General features: G+C 69.2%; 1 protein-coding gene across 1 annotated transcript; it reads right to left on the bottom strand.

The window, feature by feature from the left end:
* Window positions 1-5204: 5204 nt before the first annotated feature.
* On the bottom strand, window positions 5205-18246 carry EFNA2 (ephrin A2). Its single transcript, XM_041760404.1, has 4 exons — window positions 18094-18246; window positions 9625-9938; window positions 7142-7207; window positions 5205-6621 (listed from the first exon to the last, which is right to left on the bottom strand). The coding sequence occupies exons 1-4, from the start codon at window positions 18234-18236 to the stop codon at window positions 6500-6502; spliced, it is 645 nt and encodes a 214-aa protein (XP_041616338.1). The 5' UTR covers window positions 18237-18246; the 3' UTR covers window positions 5205-6499.
* Between the last annotated feature and the right edge of the window lie 492 nt (window positions 18247-18738).

Raw genomic sequence — 18738 nt, 5'->3', positions numbered from 1 at the left:
TGCGGGTGCGCCCTTGGCAGGAAAGTAACAGGCTCTAATTTTGGCTGCTTGGGGAGGCGGGGCCAGGATGGTCCCCCCGGGTCACCGGCCCCGTCCCCCACCAGGCCTGCCCGCCCCTCAGAGCCCACACCCAGTCCACCTTGCAGACAGAAGTCTTCCACCTGCAGGTGCTGCTGACCCGGGGCTGCTGGGCTGGAGGCCCGGCCTCCCCCCCCACCCCCGGCTGCAGTGTGGCAGTCGGGCCCTCCCCGGCCGGCCCCATCCGTGCTAAGGGGGGCAGCTCCACACCGACCGCGGGGTAGGGGTGGGGGGGCCTGGGCTGGGTGCGACCCTCCTCTGGCCTCGATCTTCCCGTCTGTAAAATGGGTCTCCGATGGGTTTTGCCTGCTTGGCACAAAGGCTGAGTTGGGGCTGGGACCCAGACCTTGCCGCACACCCCACAAATGGGGAAACCGAGTCCTCAGGCAGAGGGTGGCTCACACAGAACTGGCCAACACGTGCCGAAGAAGGAAAGCAGGGCTCCCCTCCCTTCCCCTCACCTCCTCAGGGACCAGATCTCACGCCCTCAGTTTGTAAATGGGGAAACTGAGGCCCTGAGCGAAGAGGTGAGACCTGAAAAAGGAGACGATGCTGTTTGACGAGGGAGAGAGCACAGGGAGCAGAGGGGCCGGTGAGGGACCCAGGGGCCAAGGGCTCCGAGGGGGGAGGGCAGGCCTGCAGGGAAGGGGAGGGGAGGCATGGGGCAGGGGTGGGGAGGGCCTGGTCCAGGGCTGGGGGGGGCCTGGAGGACGGAGGGTGCTGGGGGGGCTCCAGCCCAGGAGGGGGTGGGGCGCCGGCCTTCCCTGACTCCTCGGCTGTCCCGCTGTAGGTCTGTAGGTCCAGGGCTGTTTGTGGAGGCGCCCCCCCCCCGGCCCGCCCCGCACCCCTACTCCCAGAGGCCACAATAGGCTTTTAAGCACTTAGAGCCCGCAGGCTGGGGCCGGAACCGCCAATCTCACCTCCCCTTCCTCCTCAGGGACCCCTCTGCCGGCTGGGGCGGTGCGCCCGACCCGTGCCTCGGTTTCCCGCTCGTCTGATGGGGCAGCCCCTCGGGGGTGTCAGTACTCCGTCATTCCTAAGGCCCGGAGCCCCGGGGAGGAGTGTTGGAGGGGGCGGGGGCTGGGGCGGCGCCGCCGGTGACCCTGACCCCCTGCGCTCCATCAGTGAGCCCCTCGGGAGCTGGAGCTGGAGAGGGCCGGGCCGAGGGTCCTGGGAAATGACTCGCGGTCTCTCCTGGAAGCTGCTCCCCCCAGCCCCGGGGACGTAGGCCAACGCCCTGTGGGGGGCTGTGGCCTTGAACCCACAGCAGAGGCCGGTCCAGCAGCGCTTCTCGGAGAGGGCAGCCCCAAGGGGCCCCAGCCCTGCCCAGCGGGGCTGAACTTACCGTTCTGGGGCTGCTGGGGGGGACCTGATCTCATCCCCTGGGCTACCCTAGGCCCTTCAGATGCAAGTCCTGGGGCTCACCCACCGAGACCTGAGGTTCACCTTGGACTCAGTCCCAGGACCAGGGGGCTGGTGGGGCCTCTGCCCCCGTCTGCACAGGAGAGGAGTCTCCCTCCACTACCCTCGTGACCCCACAGACTGCAGTGTCCATGAGGGCCCCTGCCTCCAACGCCTCTGGGCCTCTTGGCCTCTGTGTCTGGACCGGTGTGGGTCCGGGGGCCACCAGGTGAGCAGCGCCTGCCCCCGGAGAGTCCCTCCCAATCTGGGGGCTCACTCCCAAACATCCCTATCTGCACCCCTGAGCAGGCAACCCCGAGGTTCTGGTGATGGGGGGGAGGGTCCTCGGGTGCCACTGGTAGGGCTGGTGCTCCGCCAGGTGACTGCGGGGAGGGGAGGGCATCAAGCTGTTCAGCAGCCCTCTGGGGGGCTCCCTGGAGGCCGTGCAGACCCTAGGGCTCGGCAGCACCCCTGAGCACCCCTGCACTCCCCCCGCCGTGCCACCTGCCCCCACACCCTCCTGTCCCCCCAGCCGTCTGCACCCCTGGCCGCCCTCCCACCCCAGCCCAGCCATCCTGCCAGGGTTCTGATAATGACGACTGCCCGCCCTGCCTGGTGGCTGGGACAGAGACCAGGAGGGGACAGGAGCCCTTCCAGTTTGCCCCGCGGGCCACACCAGCCAGGCTGCATCCACTAAATTACCGGCTTGGGTGTCATCTTGATGCAATTTATGGTTCCTCGGGGGCTTCTGGGCTGTGAACTTGCTCTTTATTTGTCCATCAGTGGCTTCCCTGCCACCTGGATCGGGGCCCCAACAGTGTAGCCTCCTCCCATGGCCCCTAAGTCCCCTGAATATCGGGCCCGGAGGCTGGGAGGCCACGCAGGCCGGGGAAGGGCCCAGCGCTGAGCAGGGCAGGGGCGCGGGAGACGCTTGCTGGGCGCCCCTGTGTGGGGAGCAGCCGCCGGTCCTGCTTGCTCAGGACGCAGCTGCACGTTCGGTCGGTCATTCCATCGGTGAGAGTTCCCTGAGCACCCGCTGTGTCCCCAGCATGTTCCGGGCTCTGAGGACGTAGCAGTGACCAGCAGAGACTAGAATCCCGGTCCTCAGGGAGCTGACAGCCTGGCGGAGGGGACGGGCAAGACCTGGGAGGCCCTGGGGTAGGGGTTGAAGACATGTGGGGAAGGGGAGAGCACCGGGAAGGGGACCAGGGAGGGGACCGGGCAGGGGACACAAGCAAAGGGCCAGAGGTGGAGGTGGGTGCACCCGGTGAGGCAGAGGGTGCCTGAGGTCAGGTGCAGGGGAGAGGACCCCGCAGAAGGCACTGAGCGGTACTTGGACTGGAATGCAGGAGCCATGGGGGCTTCCAGCTGTGTGGCCGTGAGGAAGGGACTCCACGGGACCCCTAAAGTCTGAGTGGTCCCCATTAGTCCTGATGGGAGGAGTGCTGGGGTCTTGGGGCTTTTCCTCCAGTGCAGATGGAAAGGGGACGCCGGGGCCCCATCCTGTGACTGAGGCCTGACTCCCCCCCAAACCAGGGCAGCCACGGATCTGATGGGGGCCCATGGCGGGGAGGCCGCTCTCCATCCTGCAGGGCTGGCGGGCTTAGGGGAACTTCGGGGACATCCCTGGGGCGGGACACCGAGGCCGCAGTAAGCAAATCACTCCCCTCTGCTCAGGACCCGCAGACGGACGGCTGGCAGCGTGGTGTGCATCTTCCGGCTGAGGCTGGGGGCGCCCAGGGTCCCTGCGGGGCCCGGTGCAGCCCCAGGAGTGAGTGGCCACTGCGCATGGGGACAGCGGTCCCTGAGGCGGTGACCAGTGGCTGGCGGTGGGCAGGGACGGTTCCCGAGAGACCCGGGCCCTAAGTGCAAGCGTCGGGCAGTGCAGGGGTGTGCGTGCCTGCGGCTCCTCCGCACGTGCGGGCAGGTGACCGTGCCTGCGGCCGATGACGGTCCAGGGGGGCCTCCCAACCTGCACCCGGAGCCGAGCACCCAGGACTGGCCCTGCCCACTGGGACCTCCCAGCCTGCGGGGAGAGCAGGTGAGAATCAGCTTCCCCTCCAGGGGCCTGGGGGCGAGGCCCCTCCACCAGGGAGGCTGAGACGGGACATGTGACGACACGTGTGACGGAATCCGAGGGGTCCGAGGGGCAGAGCCAACGGGCGCCCTGCGGGAAGCGTGCACCAGCCGCGGGAACAGCGTGTGCAGGGCCCCGGACGCGGGAACAAAGCTATTTTTGTACTTACTCACCTGAGCTCACCTTTTGTGTTAAAACTTTGTCTTAAAAAGAAACCCTCAGGGCGCCTGGGGGGCTCGGTGGGCGAGGCGTCTGCCTTGGGCTCAGGTCCTGATCCCAGCGTCCTGGGATCGAGTCCCGCGTCGGGCTCCCTGCTCAGCAGGAATCTGCCGTCCCTCTCCCTCTGCCCCCGCCCCCGGCTCGCTCTCGCTGTCCCTCTATCTCTCGGTCTCTCCTCGATGAACAGATAAAAATCTTTTTAAAAAAATCCTTACAATAGCTGGCTGGAAAGACCGAAAATGTCCATAAATAGGTGAAAGGAGAAGCAGCGAGATCTATCCACACGCAGGCACGTGCCCTGGGCCGTGGGCAGGAGCGAGGCCCCCACGCCTGGACCAGGTAGCGCAGCAGGTCACTAAGCGTCTAGAAGGACGGACGCTGTGGGACGTGGACTCTCAGTGACTCCTACGTAACAAGACAAAGTCAGCCGCTGGGATCCGCCCCCCACCGCGTGTAGGCCCCCCTCCCTCCGTCCGCGGCCCCCCGTCCGCGGCCCCCCAAGGCCAGGGGTCTGGGGAGCGCCCCCCAGGGAGGCCCGGTGCCTGCCCGAGCTCCGGGGTCCTGGGCGGGGAAGGCGGGTCGGGCCGGGTCCCTCGTCCACCCCGACGCGGGCGGCGCACACAGGGCCCTTTGTGCAGCTCGCTGGCCTCATTAAGAGGCAGGCCCTGTCTCGGGCCCAGCTCGGCCGAATTCATTAGCTGCGGGCCCCCCCGCCCCGCGGATTGTGCCCGAGAGGCTGCGGGCCTGGCGGCGGCACCGAGGCAACAGGCGGCTGAGGGGTCCCCAGTCCCCGGGCCTGCTGGGCAGCCCCCAGCCTCTCTCTGGGCCCCCATCTGGGGCTAGGCCGGGGTGAAGGCCCCTCGGCGCCCACAGTCCCTGACGCGTCCCTTTTGCAAACCCAGAGAGGGATTCAGAGGCAACCCACGGACCCCTGACGCGGGGCTGGGCAGGTAGGGAAACTGAGTCACAGCCGCAGAGCTTGGCGACAGAGGCCATATAATTTGGTTGGATCCTAAAAGACCCGTCTTGGAACCTGAAGATTCTCTCTCCCCTCCCCGGTGCCCCCAGATACGGCCGAGGGGGCGGGGCACCCGGACCAGGCCTGGGGGCTTGCAATCTGGGTGCCTCTGTCGCGTTCCCGGTGTCTTCCCTGCTTCCTCCGGCCGCCCCCGGGGCTGGGGGGCCTTGTTCCCACCTGTCGGGGACGTGGGGGGCCGCTGAGGCCCATGGAGGGCCACGAAGGACAGCGCCCCACAAAGCGCTCATCTCGGGGCCTGGCCCCCCAACCACCCGAGACTCCGTCACGGTGGAGCCCCGATCTCCCTCCCTCCCCGGCGGGCGGACTCGGGACGCAGCTCCAAACTGTAAGTTCCGAGTGTCCCCCCCGCCCCCCGCAGCTGGCAGAGGGCCCCCCCACACGCACACGCTGGAGGTTTACACTCGTTTTATTATAAAAAAATACAGAATTCAAAGTTGATTGTAACGGAGGGGGAGTCCGCGCCGCCAGCTCCAGGCGTGGCCACGCCGCCCGCCCGCTGCCCCTACAAAAGCCCCACCTGGCAGCCCCGCACCATATATACTTATATAGAATATATAGAAAACACAGATCAGGAAAGGCGGGTAGAAATATCAAATCTGTATAAATGCTGTTTGCTTCTTTAAAGGGTCGGGGGGTGTCTTTTTCTGGGGGTGGGCTCCCCCCCGGCGTTTTGCTTCGTCCTGTTTTCTCTTACAAACATGGTTAGTTCCGGGAGCAAGGGGAGGGGGCTCCGACAGACAACTGAGCTTATTGCGAAGTGTGGCTTCTACTCTAAAGAGTCCCCCCACCCCCACCCCGCCAAAAAAAGTGCCCCCCCTCCCGGGAAAGGGAAAAAAAAAAGAGAGAGAGACTTTCCAGGCCGTCCTTAGGAACACAGTAAAAATAAATCACAGTATATATACTTGCTGGCTCTATTTACAGAAACGTCATGTCTTCTGGGCCTCGGCGGCCGGCAGGTGAGGCGGGGAGGGGGGGGGTGCCCAAGGGGTTCTAGGGGCCTGGGACTCGGAGGGGGCCGTGGCCCCCGGTGAAACATCCTGGATTTCCAGGTGAGGCAGGGGCAGCGGCTGGGGTGGGCTCAGATTCCGGGGGGCCTGGGGCCACTGCTCACTCCCCCCTTCCCCCCGGGCCCGTGGGAGGTGCAGGGCGGCGCCAGCCAGGACCCCACAAGACAAACGGAGTGAGCTGACCAGGGGTCTCCTGAGGCCCGTGCCCCCGGGACCAGGAGCCCCCACCCGCCCATCCCTTCTGTTTCCTTCCCAAAGTCACCAGCAACAGCAAGGAATAAATTAAATTAGAAACTCAAGTCTTTCTGAGTCCGCCATAAAACAAAACCACTGCCAAGAGGTTCTTAGGTTCTCCGGCACTCCGGAAGGGCTGGCCTGGCCCCTCGGGCCTCAGGACCCTTAGCCACACAGCCCCCCAGGGCGGGTCCCGGGGCGCTGGACGCCCCCCACCCGGCAGGGGCAGCACCTGTCATGGGAGAAATGGAGTGTCTGTGTGGGCTTCAGGCGAGGCCGTCCGGGCGAGGCCGTCCAGGGGGACAGTCCAGGCGACGCCGTCCAGGGGGGCCGTCCAGCAGGTGGGCCGTCCAGGAGGACTGTCCAGGCGATGCCGTCCAGAGGGACCGTCCAGGAGGACCGTCCAGGCAGGCCGTCCAGGGGGACCATCCAGATGGGCCAGGACTAGGAGCCCAGGAGTGTCCAGAGCACAGGGACAGTGCTGAGGACGAGCTGGCAGCTGCCCAGGCCACTGCACGAGTTATTGCTGGTGAAGATGGGCTCAGGGGCCTCGTACAGGGTCTCGTCTGGGGAGACACAGACACAGGATGGTCACCAGGCGGCCTCAGCCCCCGTGGCCCCCTCCCTCGCTGGCTGCGCCCCACACCCCGACTCTGCTCCCTGGAGCTCACGAGGCTCAGCCCCCCACCCTGGCCAGGTGGGGCTGTGCCCTCAGTGCGAGCGCGGCCAACAGCAGGGCACACGCGCGACCTGGCGCCCGGGTGAGGTCACGTGGCTGCGGGGACCCCCGTTCTCTGGTGCGGCTGTGACGTTGGGGCCCTGGCCCTCGGGTCTACCCCGGGAGCTTCCCTGATGCTGACGCTTGGGTGCAGGGCGCGGCCGCAGCGCAGGCCAGGCAGGGCCTCCACCCTCACTCCCGAAGGTCTGCGGTGCTGTCCTCACTCAGGTGGGGAAACGAGGCTCCGGGGCAGCGGCCGCTGCTGGGGTCATGGGACTCCCAGGGCTGTGCTCCGGCCGCCCCCGCTCCGCGCACCGCAGTGGGCTCTGCGGGCTCAGGACACAAGGCTGAGGGCCCTGAGCACTTACTGGTCGGCCGGACATAGACCTTCAGCCTCAGGCAGGGCCGGTCCACAGCATTGGGCGGCGTGGCAGCTGGAAGACACGGGCAGGGGTCGGTGGAGCGGGAGCTCTCAGCGCCCAGACCTCCTGGGCTCCATCCCCTTCCCCACACTGGTGGCACAACCTCCCCAAGGCCCGGGGCGGGGCCACCCTCAACACTCCTACTCACACATCAAAGCCCCAGACACAGCGCCCTCTCTTTCCCAGAAGCCTCCTGCACACCCTCCCTGCCCTTCCCTTTGCTGCTGCGTGACCCCAGCGACCGGGGGTGTCTGTGTCTGGCTCCATCTCACCCCAAGGCAGCACAGGGCAAGGCTCAAAGGTGATGGCTAAAAACCTGTTTTTCTTGAACCAATCAGCAAAAAATCAGTGTAACCAAATGATTGATCTGGGATCAAATGCCTGCTCTCTGCTGCCTGCGGGTAAGTCACCCCTACATGGCCGCATCTGCCCTGCAGCAAGTGCTTGGGAAACGACCACCTCCAACCATTTGGGGCCAGCAAAGCCAGTGGCCCCCGGGACAGAGGCTGCACCCCCACCTCACCCGGGGGGCCCACAGCACTCAGGGCTCAGGACAGGGAAGCGGGGGGAGGCTCGAGCCCAGGGGGCCCGTGGGGCTCGCACACGTGAACCGCCCCGTGTGCACGTCCACGCTGGCGTATGCACGCGGGCCGGTACCGCCCGTCCTCTGGGGGCGGCCACCCCCGCCCGCCCCAGAAGCCCCTCACGCTGGGAGATGAAGATTAAAAAGTGCGTAATAAAAATAACATTTGTCACGGAGATAGGACGAATAATTACAATAATTATCTTTATGAAACTCCCGTCCTGGAAAGAAAAATGTAATTTTTCTTATATTACGAGGACTTAATTTCAACACCTTCTTCCCCCTTCCTCCACCCGCTTCGTCCGTGAATTAAAAGGAAAAATTCCAAATAGAGCAGGAAAGAAGAATGGGGCCTGTGGGGTTTAGCGGGACACAGCAGAGAGGACGGCGGGAGGGGCGCCTCCACATGGCCCCCGACGGAGCCCCCCCACCGCACCCGCAAGGCGCTGGCTGCTCACGCTCCAGGGCCCCTGGAGGGGTGTTGCCCCAGGCCCCACGCTGCAGGGGCAGCGCCCAGACCCCGTGCTCCTGGCCAAGGTCCACGGGGAGCAAAGGGCTGCCAGGCCACAGCGACCTGGACGGGGACCCCCTGAGGAGAGAAGGGGCAGAGCAGGGGCCACCCACCCTGAGGCTGTGTGTGCCTCAGTGTCCCCACACCTTGGAAAGCAGCTTCCATGGTCCTTGAGGAATCCTGGGGGGTGGGGGGATGCTGGAGAGGGCCTGGGGGATGGCTGCCAAGCCAAGGGGGTGACCTACAGGTGCCAGGCTCCGCCCTCACTCCCCCACCCCCACCCCGCTCCTGCACCAGATTCCCTAGGCCTGTCCCCTCCTCCCTGCGATGGAGGGTGAGCACCCTGGTCTCAGGGGACAAGATGATGGGGGGCCGTCTGCTCCCCCAGCCCAGAGGCCCAGGGTCTGCTCCGGACACTGAGGTCAGGGGAGGGCGCGCCTGTGGGTTTACAGGCTCAACGCTGCTCTGGGCCCCATCTGCACAATGGGGACTCTGGACAGTGAGGCCTCCGGGCGGCTGGGAGGATGAAACCACCCGGGGCTTGACCCCAGGGACACCAAGGCCAGGGCGGGAGGAGGGGTGGCCCCCGGGACAATCCAGCCAGACCCACCTCCCCACGGCCCGCCTCCCCTCCCCTCGTGTCAGAGATGCAGTGGTGCTCGCGCCCACCCCCACGTGTACCCCGTGTCCCGTCCCCCTATACCCCCATCCCCCGTGTCCCCCCGTGTACCCCGTGTCCCCTCCCCCATATACCCCATCCCCTGTGTCCCCCCCACGTGTACCCCGTGTCCCCTCCCCCATATACCCCCATCCCCCGTGTCCCCTCCCCCCCATACCCCCATCCCCCGTGCCCCCCACGTGTACCCCATGTCCCCTCCCCCTATACCCCTATCCCCCGTGTCCCCCCCCACGTGCACTCCCGTGGCCCCTCCCGAGGGGCCCCGATACCCCTATCCCATCCCCCTTGTCCCCTCCCCACGTGGTACCCCGTGGCCCCTCCCCCCTATACCCCCATCCACATCCCCGTGCCCCCCCACCGTGCAGCCTCCCGTGTCCCCTCGCCCCTATACCCCCATCCCCGTGTCCCCCCCACGTGTACCCCGTGTCCCCTCCCCCATATACCCATCCCCTGTGTCCCCCCCACGTGTACCCGTGTCCCCCTCCCCCTATACCCCATCCCCCCGTGTCCCCCCCGTGTCCCCTCCCCCTATACCCCCATCCCCCGTGCCCCCCCACGTGTACCCCGTGTCCCCTCCCCCTATACCCCCATCCCCCGTGCCCCCCACGTGTACCCCGTGTCCCCTCCCCCGTGTCCCTCCCCGTCCCCCCACTCACAGATGTAGTAGTACTCGTGGCCGGGCCGGAACTCGAAGCCGAGGGAGAAGGGCGTGAAGAGCTGGAACTTCTCGGAGAACTTGAGCGGCCCCCCGGGCGCCGCGGGCCGGTTGCACTCCCAGCGCTTGAAGCCGCGCTGCCGGTGGTCGCAGGAGGCGTGGCCCTCGCCGTTGACCATGTACAGCACGTAGTGCTCCATGCGCTCGGCCGGCGGCAGCGGCGCCCCGTAGTGCGGGCAGTAGATGTCCAGGTAGTCGTTGATGCTCACCTCCACCGTGTAGCCCCCGCCGTCGTCCGCCGCGCCCGCGTGGAACCTGGGGGCGGGGCCGGGGGCGGGGCGGGGTCAGCGCAGGGCTGGGGCGGGGCGGGGCCAGCGCAGGGCTGGGGCGGGGCCAGCGGGGCGGGGCGGGGCCAGCGCAGGGCTGGGGCGGGGCCAGCGGGGCGGGGCGGGGTCAGCGCGGTCGAGGGCGGGGCCAGGGTCGGTGCAGGGCTGGGGGCGGGATCAGCCCAAGGCTGGGGGCGGGGTCAGCGCGGGGCGGGGCGGGGCCATCTGGGCCGGGGGCGGGGTCAGCGCAGCCGGGGGCGGGGTCAGAGGGGCCGGGGACTGGGGGCCAAGGGACCCGGAGGGCCACGTTCCAGGGACACGGTCCAGGGAGCAATTCCGAGGCCCCCCTCGGCGCCCTCTGCCCCCCCGCCCCTCCTCCCCCGAGCCCCCCGTCGGCGCCCTCCGGCCCCCCCTCCCCCACCCCTGCCCCCGTGCACCGCCCTATGCCTCCTGCCCACCAGCAGGATGCCCGGGCCGCCAGGCATTCTGGGTATCCCGAGGGAACGGAGCAGGTGTGGGTGCGACCGAGACCCCCCTTCCGGGTGCCGGACATCTGGGCTCTTCCGGGACTGGCACAAGCTGTTGCCCGGTCGTGAATCCGTCTCCAAAAGCAAGATACCGCTCGACTAAGCGCCCCCTCCCCCGGGCAGCCCCCCACGCGGCCCCCCAGAGCTTCCATTCTGCAGCTGCGCCTGCCAAGAAGCAGGGGGGCTGTGGGGACACAGGCTGGGCTCTGGGCCCCCGGGCGGCTGGTTCTGACGCCTGCTCTTGCCTCAGTGTCCCCGCAGGGGTGGGGCCTGGCGAGGGCGCCCCAGGGCAGCTCAGTGGCGCTGGGGGCTGCAACCCAGCCTCAACCCCTTCCACCACTGTGACCCCCCCAAGTCCAGCGGTCTCCCTCCGGAGCCTCTAGAATTTGACAACTGCCCCCCAACCTCTTGGTCACCCCACCAGGCCACCAGGCTCCCAGCCCTGACACCTCTGTCCCTCAGCCCTGCTTCCCAGCCTCCACCCGGGCAGTCCCACCTGTCATGCAGCCTGCGACCCGTCCTTGGGGAGCCCAACCCCAATCCAGACTCATCTGGCGAGGCTGGAGGTCAGCGGAGAGCGGACCGGCAGCTCCCCCGCCACCACTGCCTCAGGCTACAGCGCCAGGATCCCTTAGATCTGCCTGGCGGGGTCCCCTGGGTTCGGGTCACCAAAAGGCAGCCTGGCCCAAGGTGGGACAGGGGGGCCTCCAGGTGGGACAGCGGCCTCTGCCAGGAGCTTGTTTGCACATGAAAGGCCCAAAGGGCGGGGGAGGGACCCGGCTCCCCAGGCTGCCCCTCTCCCTCATGGTCCAGGCCTGGGCGCTGAGCCCCAGGGCGGGGAGGGGGACTGGGACCCCGCGCCCCGGTGCCACACCTCTGTGCCCACCGTGCCGGCCACCCGGTCCAGGGAGCCATGCTGAGCCCCCCATGTGGGTGCACTCACTGGCACAGTGCACCGAGCGGTGCTGGATCATCAGATGGCATCCGCCGGCCCCCCGCTGGCCCCTGCCACTGGACACTCGGCACCAGGTGGGGGGAGGGCTTCTGGGGCTCCAGGGGTGGGAGTGAGGCAAGCAGGAGACCTGCTCATTTGTGCCTCAGTTTCCCACTCTGACACTGGAGATCTTACGGAGACCTCAAGCCTGTGGCTAAGATGGAGACTCCGAGTCTCGGGTCGGCTCTTGGGCTCCTCCGGGAAGGGGGGTGCCGGTGGTGGGATGGCGTCTGCGGAGTCAGGGCGTGTAGCAAGGAGACTGGGGAAGCGGGGTCCCGTGGGGGCTGCAGAGAGTTCTGGGTTCAGGCACCAGTTTGCGCCCCGCTGGGTCTCATGGTTCATCCTCCAAGTGTCAGTTTACACTGTGCACAGTGGGGAGGGTCCTTGAGGCTAAAGGGGGACCCCAGACACACACGACACAGTAGGCCCTGCACAGAGGCAGGGCAGCCCCGGGGCAGGGGCCAGGGTCGTGCTGACGCAGGGCCAGGCTGGCACGGGGTCAGGCAGTGACCCGCCTGTCCCTCGGGTGCCCCGCGGACTGGCGGTGCTCTCCAGCCCCTTGGGAGAGATCGATGCAGACGCCACTCCAGGCTTTTTCAGAAGTCGTTTCTGCTCCTTCCCAGCCCATTGAAAGCCCCATTGATCAGCCAATCGATGGCAGCCGGGGACACGCGCCCGCCAGGACCACCCAGGCCAGGCCGTGGGGGAGGTGGAGATAGGGAACCGCCCACCGGCGGGGCTGGGGGGGTAGGGCTGAGCTGCAGGTGCTGGCGACCGGGGCCTCATCCTCCGGGGCTCAGTTTCCCCCGCCCTCCCTGGCATGGTGCAGGGGATACACAGCCCCAAAGAAAGGGCTTCCGCTCAATGGAGCCTGGAGGGTGGAGGCGGGGATGCCGCAGCACCCCCCACCCCCCATCCCCCTGGTCCCTGCCCTCCCTCCCCAGACGCCGCCGCCTTCCTCCCCTGCACCAGACCAGTATCCTCCCCCTTCCCGTGTCATCTAAAAAAGCATCTAAAACTGAGGCTGCCTTGCCGATTCCGGGGCTGGATACCGGGGCTGGATACGTGGGCCCCACGGGGCGGGGCCTCCCAAAATCCAGGGCTCGGCTTTTCTGAATGTAAATCAGACCCTGGGATCCGCTGGCTCAAAGCTCCCGTCAGTCAGAATAAAACCCACAGTCCTCCCAGGTCATGAGGCCCGAAGGCCCTGCCGCCCTACGCCAGGTCGCCGGGTGATTGCCCCCCGGTCACTCCCTTCTGGCCACACTAGCCGTTTGGCTGCTCCTGTCCCCACCCCAGGGCCTTTGCACATGCTGCTCCCTCCGCCTGGACCGCTCTGACCTGCCTGCTTCCTCTCCATCACTTATCTCATTCCACCAGCCTCAAAACTTTACCTCTACGCGGTCCGCCGTCCGCCCTCCTGGACCCTGGGGTCAGCCTCCTCCTCCGCGGCCCCTTCCCTCATTGCCAGCCCAGGCCCTCAACACATGTTTGTGGATCAAACAAGGCGGAAGAAGACACAAGTGTCTGAGGCCCCAGAGTCGCAGGGACCACACGGTGGCCCACCATGGGGCCAGGACCCCAGGCAGGCGGGTCCCAGAAGCCCCCGACCCCCCCCCCAAGCTCTGGCTGTGGAAGTGGACCATTCCCCCGCCCCCAGCTCTAAAATAGCGATGGCCTTGCTGCGTTGACATTCCCGGTTCCAACTTGGCGGGCAAACCCGGGCGGGCGCCTGGGCCCTGCTCAGGGTGGCGCCTGCGCGGGGGAGGGGCCCAACCCCAAAACCGAGCCGGTGCGAGCAAGACAAAGCTTTCATTTTATCCATTAGCGCGGAAGCGTGATGTGCAAATGCTCCGTGGGAGCAGCAGATAGAGAGCAATTCTCACTAAGGGGTTAATGACTGACTTGGGATGGGCTCCCAGACGAGGGCTCCTGAGGCTTTCGGAGGCTACGCCCATCCCCCTCCCCCCACACCTCCGCCCCCACCCCTGCGCCCGCGTGCACTCCTCCAGGCAGCCCTCCCAGCCCCTGGTGGACCGGGCCCTGCCCGCCACCCCCCACCCTGCCAACCGCAGGGCCTGCAGCTAATTAGTTTCAATCGGGCCATTGTCAAGTCATTAGACGCTAATAGCAAAGCAACTAATTAGGAGTCTCACCCAAAACGGGGCTGGGGGCCGGGAGGGCTGTGCCGCCGCCCCAGACCAGAAACCTGGCAGGGGCGAGGCGGGCAGCACACCAAGGCCCCGCGCGCCCCCGCAGGCCTCGGGACCATCTCCCTCGTCTGAGCCCGACCCCGGCTCCCAGGGAGGGGCCGACAGGTGCCCATGGGGACCCCGGCCAACAGCCGAGGCCTCAGCGCCCAGGCCTAGCTCTCGGGGGTCAGGGCGACATCTCCCATCCGACGGCCACCTGCCTCCCACAGCGGGGCGGGGGCGGGTCCGCCGTGTGGGTGATCAGGGCCGCAGGCGTGGGGGGGCCTGAAGCAGTGCGGGCGGGGGCACAGGGGCAGCCCCACCGCCGGGCCTGGGTCTCCCGCAGGCGGAGGGCCGACACCCGCTCGCTCAGGCCTGACTTCCCTGTGGCCCCGGGTGACTCACTCCCTGGTGTGCCGAAACGGGTCCGATGGGGCGCAAGGCCACGGCAGTGAGCGACGGCCCGGCTCACGTAGGGGATGGAGCCCCCGAAGCCACGGCCCCAGGCCCAACAGGGAGACCGAGGCGGGGCAAGAGAGCAGGCGTGGGGGAGACCCGGCCGGCAGCCAGAGCCACGGTCAGGCCAAGACCGGCCGCGCGGGCGCACCTGGCCTTCAGGTGTGAGGAGGCCCAGCCACGCTCAGCTCATCCCTGGCACGGTGGGCGGTGCGGGGCACACAGCTGAGCCCCCCCAGGGCCACACCCTCGGGTGAGGCTGGCTGGGGGCCCCTCCCTGAGGAGGGGGAAGGGGCGTGGGGGTGTCACGGCCAACGGGGTGCAGGGCAGGGCCTCGGGAACGCCGCACCCCATTAGTGCACCTGCTGTCCCAGGAGAAACCTGCACCCGGGACCCTGAGGAACCCACGGACCCCACAGAGGTGTGTCCTGGGGGCCCAGGGGTCTGGGAGTGGGCACCCCCAGGCCACCGGAGGCCAGGAGCCGCTGCTCGTACAGCGCGCCCCGGCATCGGCCCCGGAGCCCCCGACCTGCGTCCGCATGGGGACAGTGCCCAGGGCATCCACCGCGGGGGGGGCAGGGAAGGACCCCCGCCCGTCAGACCCGGGGGGAAGTGCCGGGCCACCCCACCCCGCACCGCCGCTCCTCACCCCGCTCTTCGGGTGCACAGTCGCCGTCAGCACGACCTTGGGGCCTGGCCGCAGGGCCCCCCGCGCTCCCCGCAGGAGCTGCCCGGCTGTCCCTCGGCGCCCCGGGGTCCTGCCCGCGGCCTGGCGCACCTGCTGCCCGCTTCCCGAAGGCAACGCCGAGGCTCCGAGCAGCCCACCGCCGCCTGACGTCGCGCCCGGACATCCCTGGCTCCCCACGGCTCCCTGGCCTGTCCCCAGGCACACGGGGCCTCGCTGTCCGAGCCCTGAAAGCCGCCACACCAACCCCCTCGGACGAAACAAAAAACCCTCGTACGACAAAATCTGGCATCACACAGTCACGGCCGTTTGTCCCTAGAGGCCCAGGCGAGGCCACAGGGCCACGGGGCCCAGGGATGCCCGACGTCTCCGCCACGGGGAGGGTGCGTGTCGAGTCACCATGTTCCCAGCGCACCCCCAGAAGCAAACGGAGCCCCATTCCGATGCCACCCCGCCTGGCATCAGGGCAGCCGCCGAAGCCCCCTGCCCGGCAGAGCCCCAGCCCACACCTCTGCGGCCCCAGCTGCGGGTCTCCTCCCGGGTGGGGGGCTCCGAGGTAGCCGTGGGCGCCCTACATGGCGCCAGCTCGGGACCTGCACGCCCCTCTGCACCGTGGGCAGCACGGGGCCCCCGGGACCCACGCACATTATCCCCCGGGACCGGTGCACACCCCCACCCAGCTCCGGGGGGCCAGAGGAGGAGCCGCCGGACACGCGGGGACAGCAAGCCGCGCCGCCATCCGCGAGGCCTGGCTGCGCCCTGAGCGGAGGCTCCGCGCCGACCAGAGCCTGGCCGCGCGCACACACACACACACACACGCATGTGCGCTCCACTCCCAGATGCGCCGAAGACACATGTGTGCGTCCCCCCCACAGCCCCGTTGTGCCTGTGCACAGATCGGCACACGCAGATCTGCACGTGTGCCCCCAGACACCACGTACGCTGCACACCCAGACGCGCTGTGCAAACACATGCATGCACTGTGGCACAACCACCGGGACACGTGTGCAAACGTGCCAGAGCCAGGGCCCCCACACACACGGAGGCATATGCGTCACCCTGCCGCACACACATGCGTGTGCACCTCCCGGGGCCCCAGGATCCCCGCGTATCCGACACAAAAACCCGCACCTACACACGGCCTGAGACAGGCGCGCCCGAACCTTCCCCGCGCCGCAGCACTCGGCCCCGTGTGAGGGAGCCGGCCCGGGACCCCCAGCGGCCGGCCCGGGGGTGACCAGGTAGGGGCCGGCCGGACAGACGGCCGGACAGCGAGCCCGTGGGGGTGCGGGGGCGCCCGGTGGCCGAAGCGGACCCACGGCCCCTCCCCGCCGCGGCGCTGCGGTGGGTGCGGGGCTCGCTCGGCCGCGTCCACCCGCTGCAGGCGCGCAGGAAGTGCGCTGCACAGCAGGAGCACGGAATTCGGCCCCGGAGCCACATGCTGATTACCTTGGTGCAGGTACGAGGCCTGGCCGGGCGAGGGTGCTGGCACCTGCAGGGTGTCTGTGCCTGACCGTCCCCCATGTGACCACATGCATCCCACGGGCTCCTCCACTGACCGCCCGTCCCGCGCCCCAGGGTGCCCGGCCCTCACCCTGACCCCCTTCCTTGCTGTGCCTTTTGTGTGCGCCCCCCTCTCTCAGGCACGCCCCCACCCCCGCCGTCCTTGCGGTTCCCATCTCCGCCACCTGCCGCCACCACTGATCCATCACTGACCCGACCAGGCCTGTGTCCTGTCTCTGCCCCTGGGGCTGCCTCCTGCTTCGGGGCCTGCGGGCCGACCCCGCACCCCTGCCCCAGGCAGCCGTCCCCAGGACTGGTGCCTTCGGGAAATCTCCACTGCCCGGTGCCCTTGGGTCTGAGGCCCGCACCACCCGTCCTCCCGTGTCCAACACACACCCCGTCACGGGGCACAGGTTCCGGGCCGGCCACCCCTGGACAGCAGACCTCCCGGGGGTCCCGAGGCCACCGCGGCCTTCGGTCAGCTGGTCGGAACGGGCTGTCAGGTTCACCACAGGAGGCGTCCGAGCGGCCAGCCAGAGCCAGGCACCGGCTGGGGGGCTGCGTCCCTCCCCGGCTGGGGTCCTGCCCGCAGCGCCGTGGCAGGTGGGGCAGCAGGCGACTCCCGCACCCCCTTCCGTCCCCATCGGAGGCTCCTTGTGTGTTTGGTGTTTGCTAGAACAAAGGACAGGCCATGCCTAGGATGGAGATTCCAAAGCTGAAACCAAAAACTTGGGCCGGGGAAGCCCTGCCCGCTGGGCTCCCCCCTGCCCGCCGGGCTCCCCCGCTCGGCCGCAGGGAAGAGCCTTAATCAAACCCACATGTAACCGGCGGGGCAGGCGGCTCAGGGAACCCGCTCCGCAGTGGCCTGGCTGTCCCTCTGTGGCCTGGGGTCTCTGCCCTCGGTCCCGGGGCCTGACCCCACAGCTGGGCAACGAGGGGGTGTCTGGGTGTGCTCCCCGCCCCCCACGGCAGGACACTGGCCACCCTTGTCCCAGAGTCTGCCTCAAAGACGGCCCTTTATGCAACTTTCTGCCCGAGGATCGAGGACGGCAGGGGACAGTATCGGGACGGCAGGGGACAGTGGGCTCCGGAGGGTGTCTCGGCCGGCACTCGAGACAGAGGGAGAGTGACCAGTGGCAGCGGCGCCGGAAGCAGGGAGGCTGGCCGGCCAGGGGCACACGGCGCACCCCAGAGCGGGCGACCCGGAGCCAGAGGCGCTCCCAGCCCCGGCGCCCAGGGGACCCCCGGCCGACTCCAGCCTTCGGGCGCCTGAGATGCGCAGGCGGCTCTGCCCACGTCCAGGGCACCGTCCATCCCCGGCGAACTTTTCCCACGCGGATTAGCAGGCACTCGAGCCCCCCACGGCACTCGGCAGCCCAGCCGCGGAGGACGCGCGGGCAGGCAGGCCACCGGGCCACCGGGCCACCGCGCCCCCACCCCAGCTCTGCCCCCCGCACGTGACCTTGAGCCGGCCTCTCGGCCAGTCCGTGCCTCAGTTTCCCCGTCAGTGCCAGGAGGGCGGGAGCGGGTGCCCCGGGCCGACGCCAGCACTGCCGCCCAGCCCCTCCGTGCCTCAGTGTCCCCGTCTGCAGCAGCGGGACCAGGGACCCCTGGGGCGAGGGCGCGTGTGGGCTGGAGGGAGGAACACGAACTTCCCGAGTGCTCGCGGGCACCGCGGGCAGGACGCCCCGGGCGAGGTCCCCACCGGGCTCCCCGGGACGGCCGCGAACTCGGAGGCTGGCGGGGCTCCCGGGCTCCCGGGGCGGGGGCGGGGCCGGGCCGCTCACCGGGGGTTGCTGCGGTTCCAGTACACGGCGAAGCGGTCCGAGCCGGCGCGGGCGGCGTCCTGGGCGCGCGCGGAGGGCGGCGGCGGCGGCAGCGGGAGCAGCAGCAGCAGCAGCGGCAGCAGCGGGCGCTGCGCGGGCGCCATGGCCCCGGTCCGCCCGCCCCGCGCTCCGGCCGCCGCCTGCCCGCCGTCTCCGCCTGCTCCGCCTCCTCCGCCGCCTCCGCCGCCGCCGAGCGGGGGGCGGGCGCGCCGGCGCTTGGAGATCCCCGGCCGCCCCCGCCGGGCGCGCGACCTCGGGCGCCGGGAAGGCAGGCGGCGGCGGGCGGGGCGCCGGGGTCGCCCCGGGCGCCGGCCCGGCCGCGCGGACTCTCGCAGCGCGGGCCGCCGCCGCCGCAGCCGCCGGGGAGGGGCCGGGGCTCCGGCCTTTGTCCCGCCCGAGCGCCGGGAGGGCCGCGGGCGCCCCCTCCTGCCGCGCCCGGGCCGCGCGGGGCGGGGGGCGGGGCGGGGGCTGCGGCTGCCTCGGGCCGGGGGCAGCCTGGACGCCCGCACCGCGCCGCCCCGGGTCCCCCAGCAGAGTGCGAGGCCGCCCCAGGAGCAGGAGCCCCGGGCCTCGGGCGCCGCGCCCCACCCCGGCTCCCCTCCCTCC

Source organism: Vulpes lagopus, chromosome 7 (genome assembly GCF_018345385.1).
Source record: "Vulpes lagopus strain Blue_001 chromosome 7, ASM1834538v1, whole genome shotgun sequence".
Classification (NCBI taxonomy): domain Eukaryota; kingdom Metazoa; phylum Chordata; class Mammalia; order Carnivora; family Canidae; genus Vulpes; species Vulpes lagopus.
This window is presented reverse-complemented; position numbering and strand designations above follow the sequence as displayed.

Excerpts from the sequence above, each read along its gene's own strand:
- EFNA2 (XM_041760404.1), bottom strand. The coding sequence starts at position 18,236 with ATGGCGCCCGCGCAGCGCCCGCTGCTGCCGCTGCTGCTGCTGCTGCTC. Across the intron at positions 9,939-18,093 it reads TGGAACCGCAGCAACCCCCG|GTTCCACGCGGGCGCGGCGG; the intron begins GTGAGCGGCCCG and ends CCCCGCCCCCAG. Across the intron at positions 6,622-7,141 it reads GGTCTATGTCCGGCCGACCA|ACGAGACCCTGTACGAGGCC; the intron begins GTAAGTGCTCAG and ends GTGTCTCCCCAG.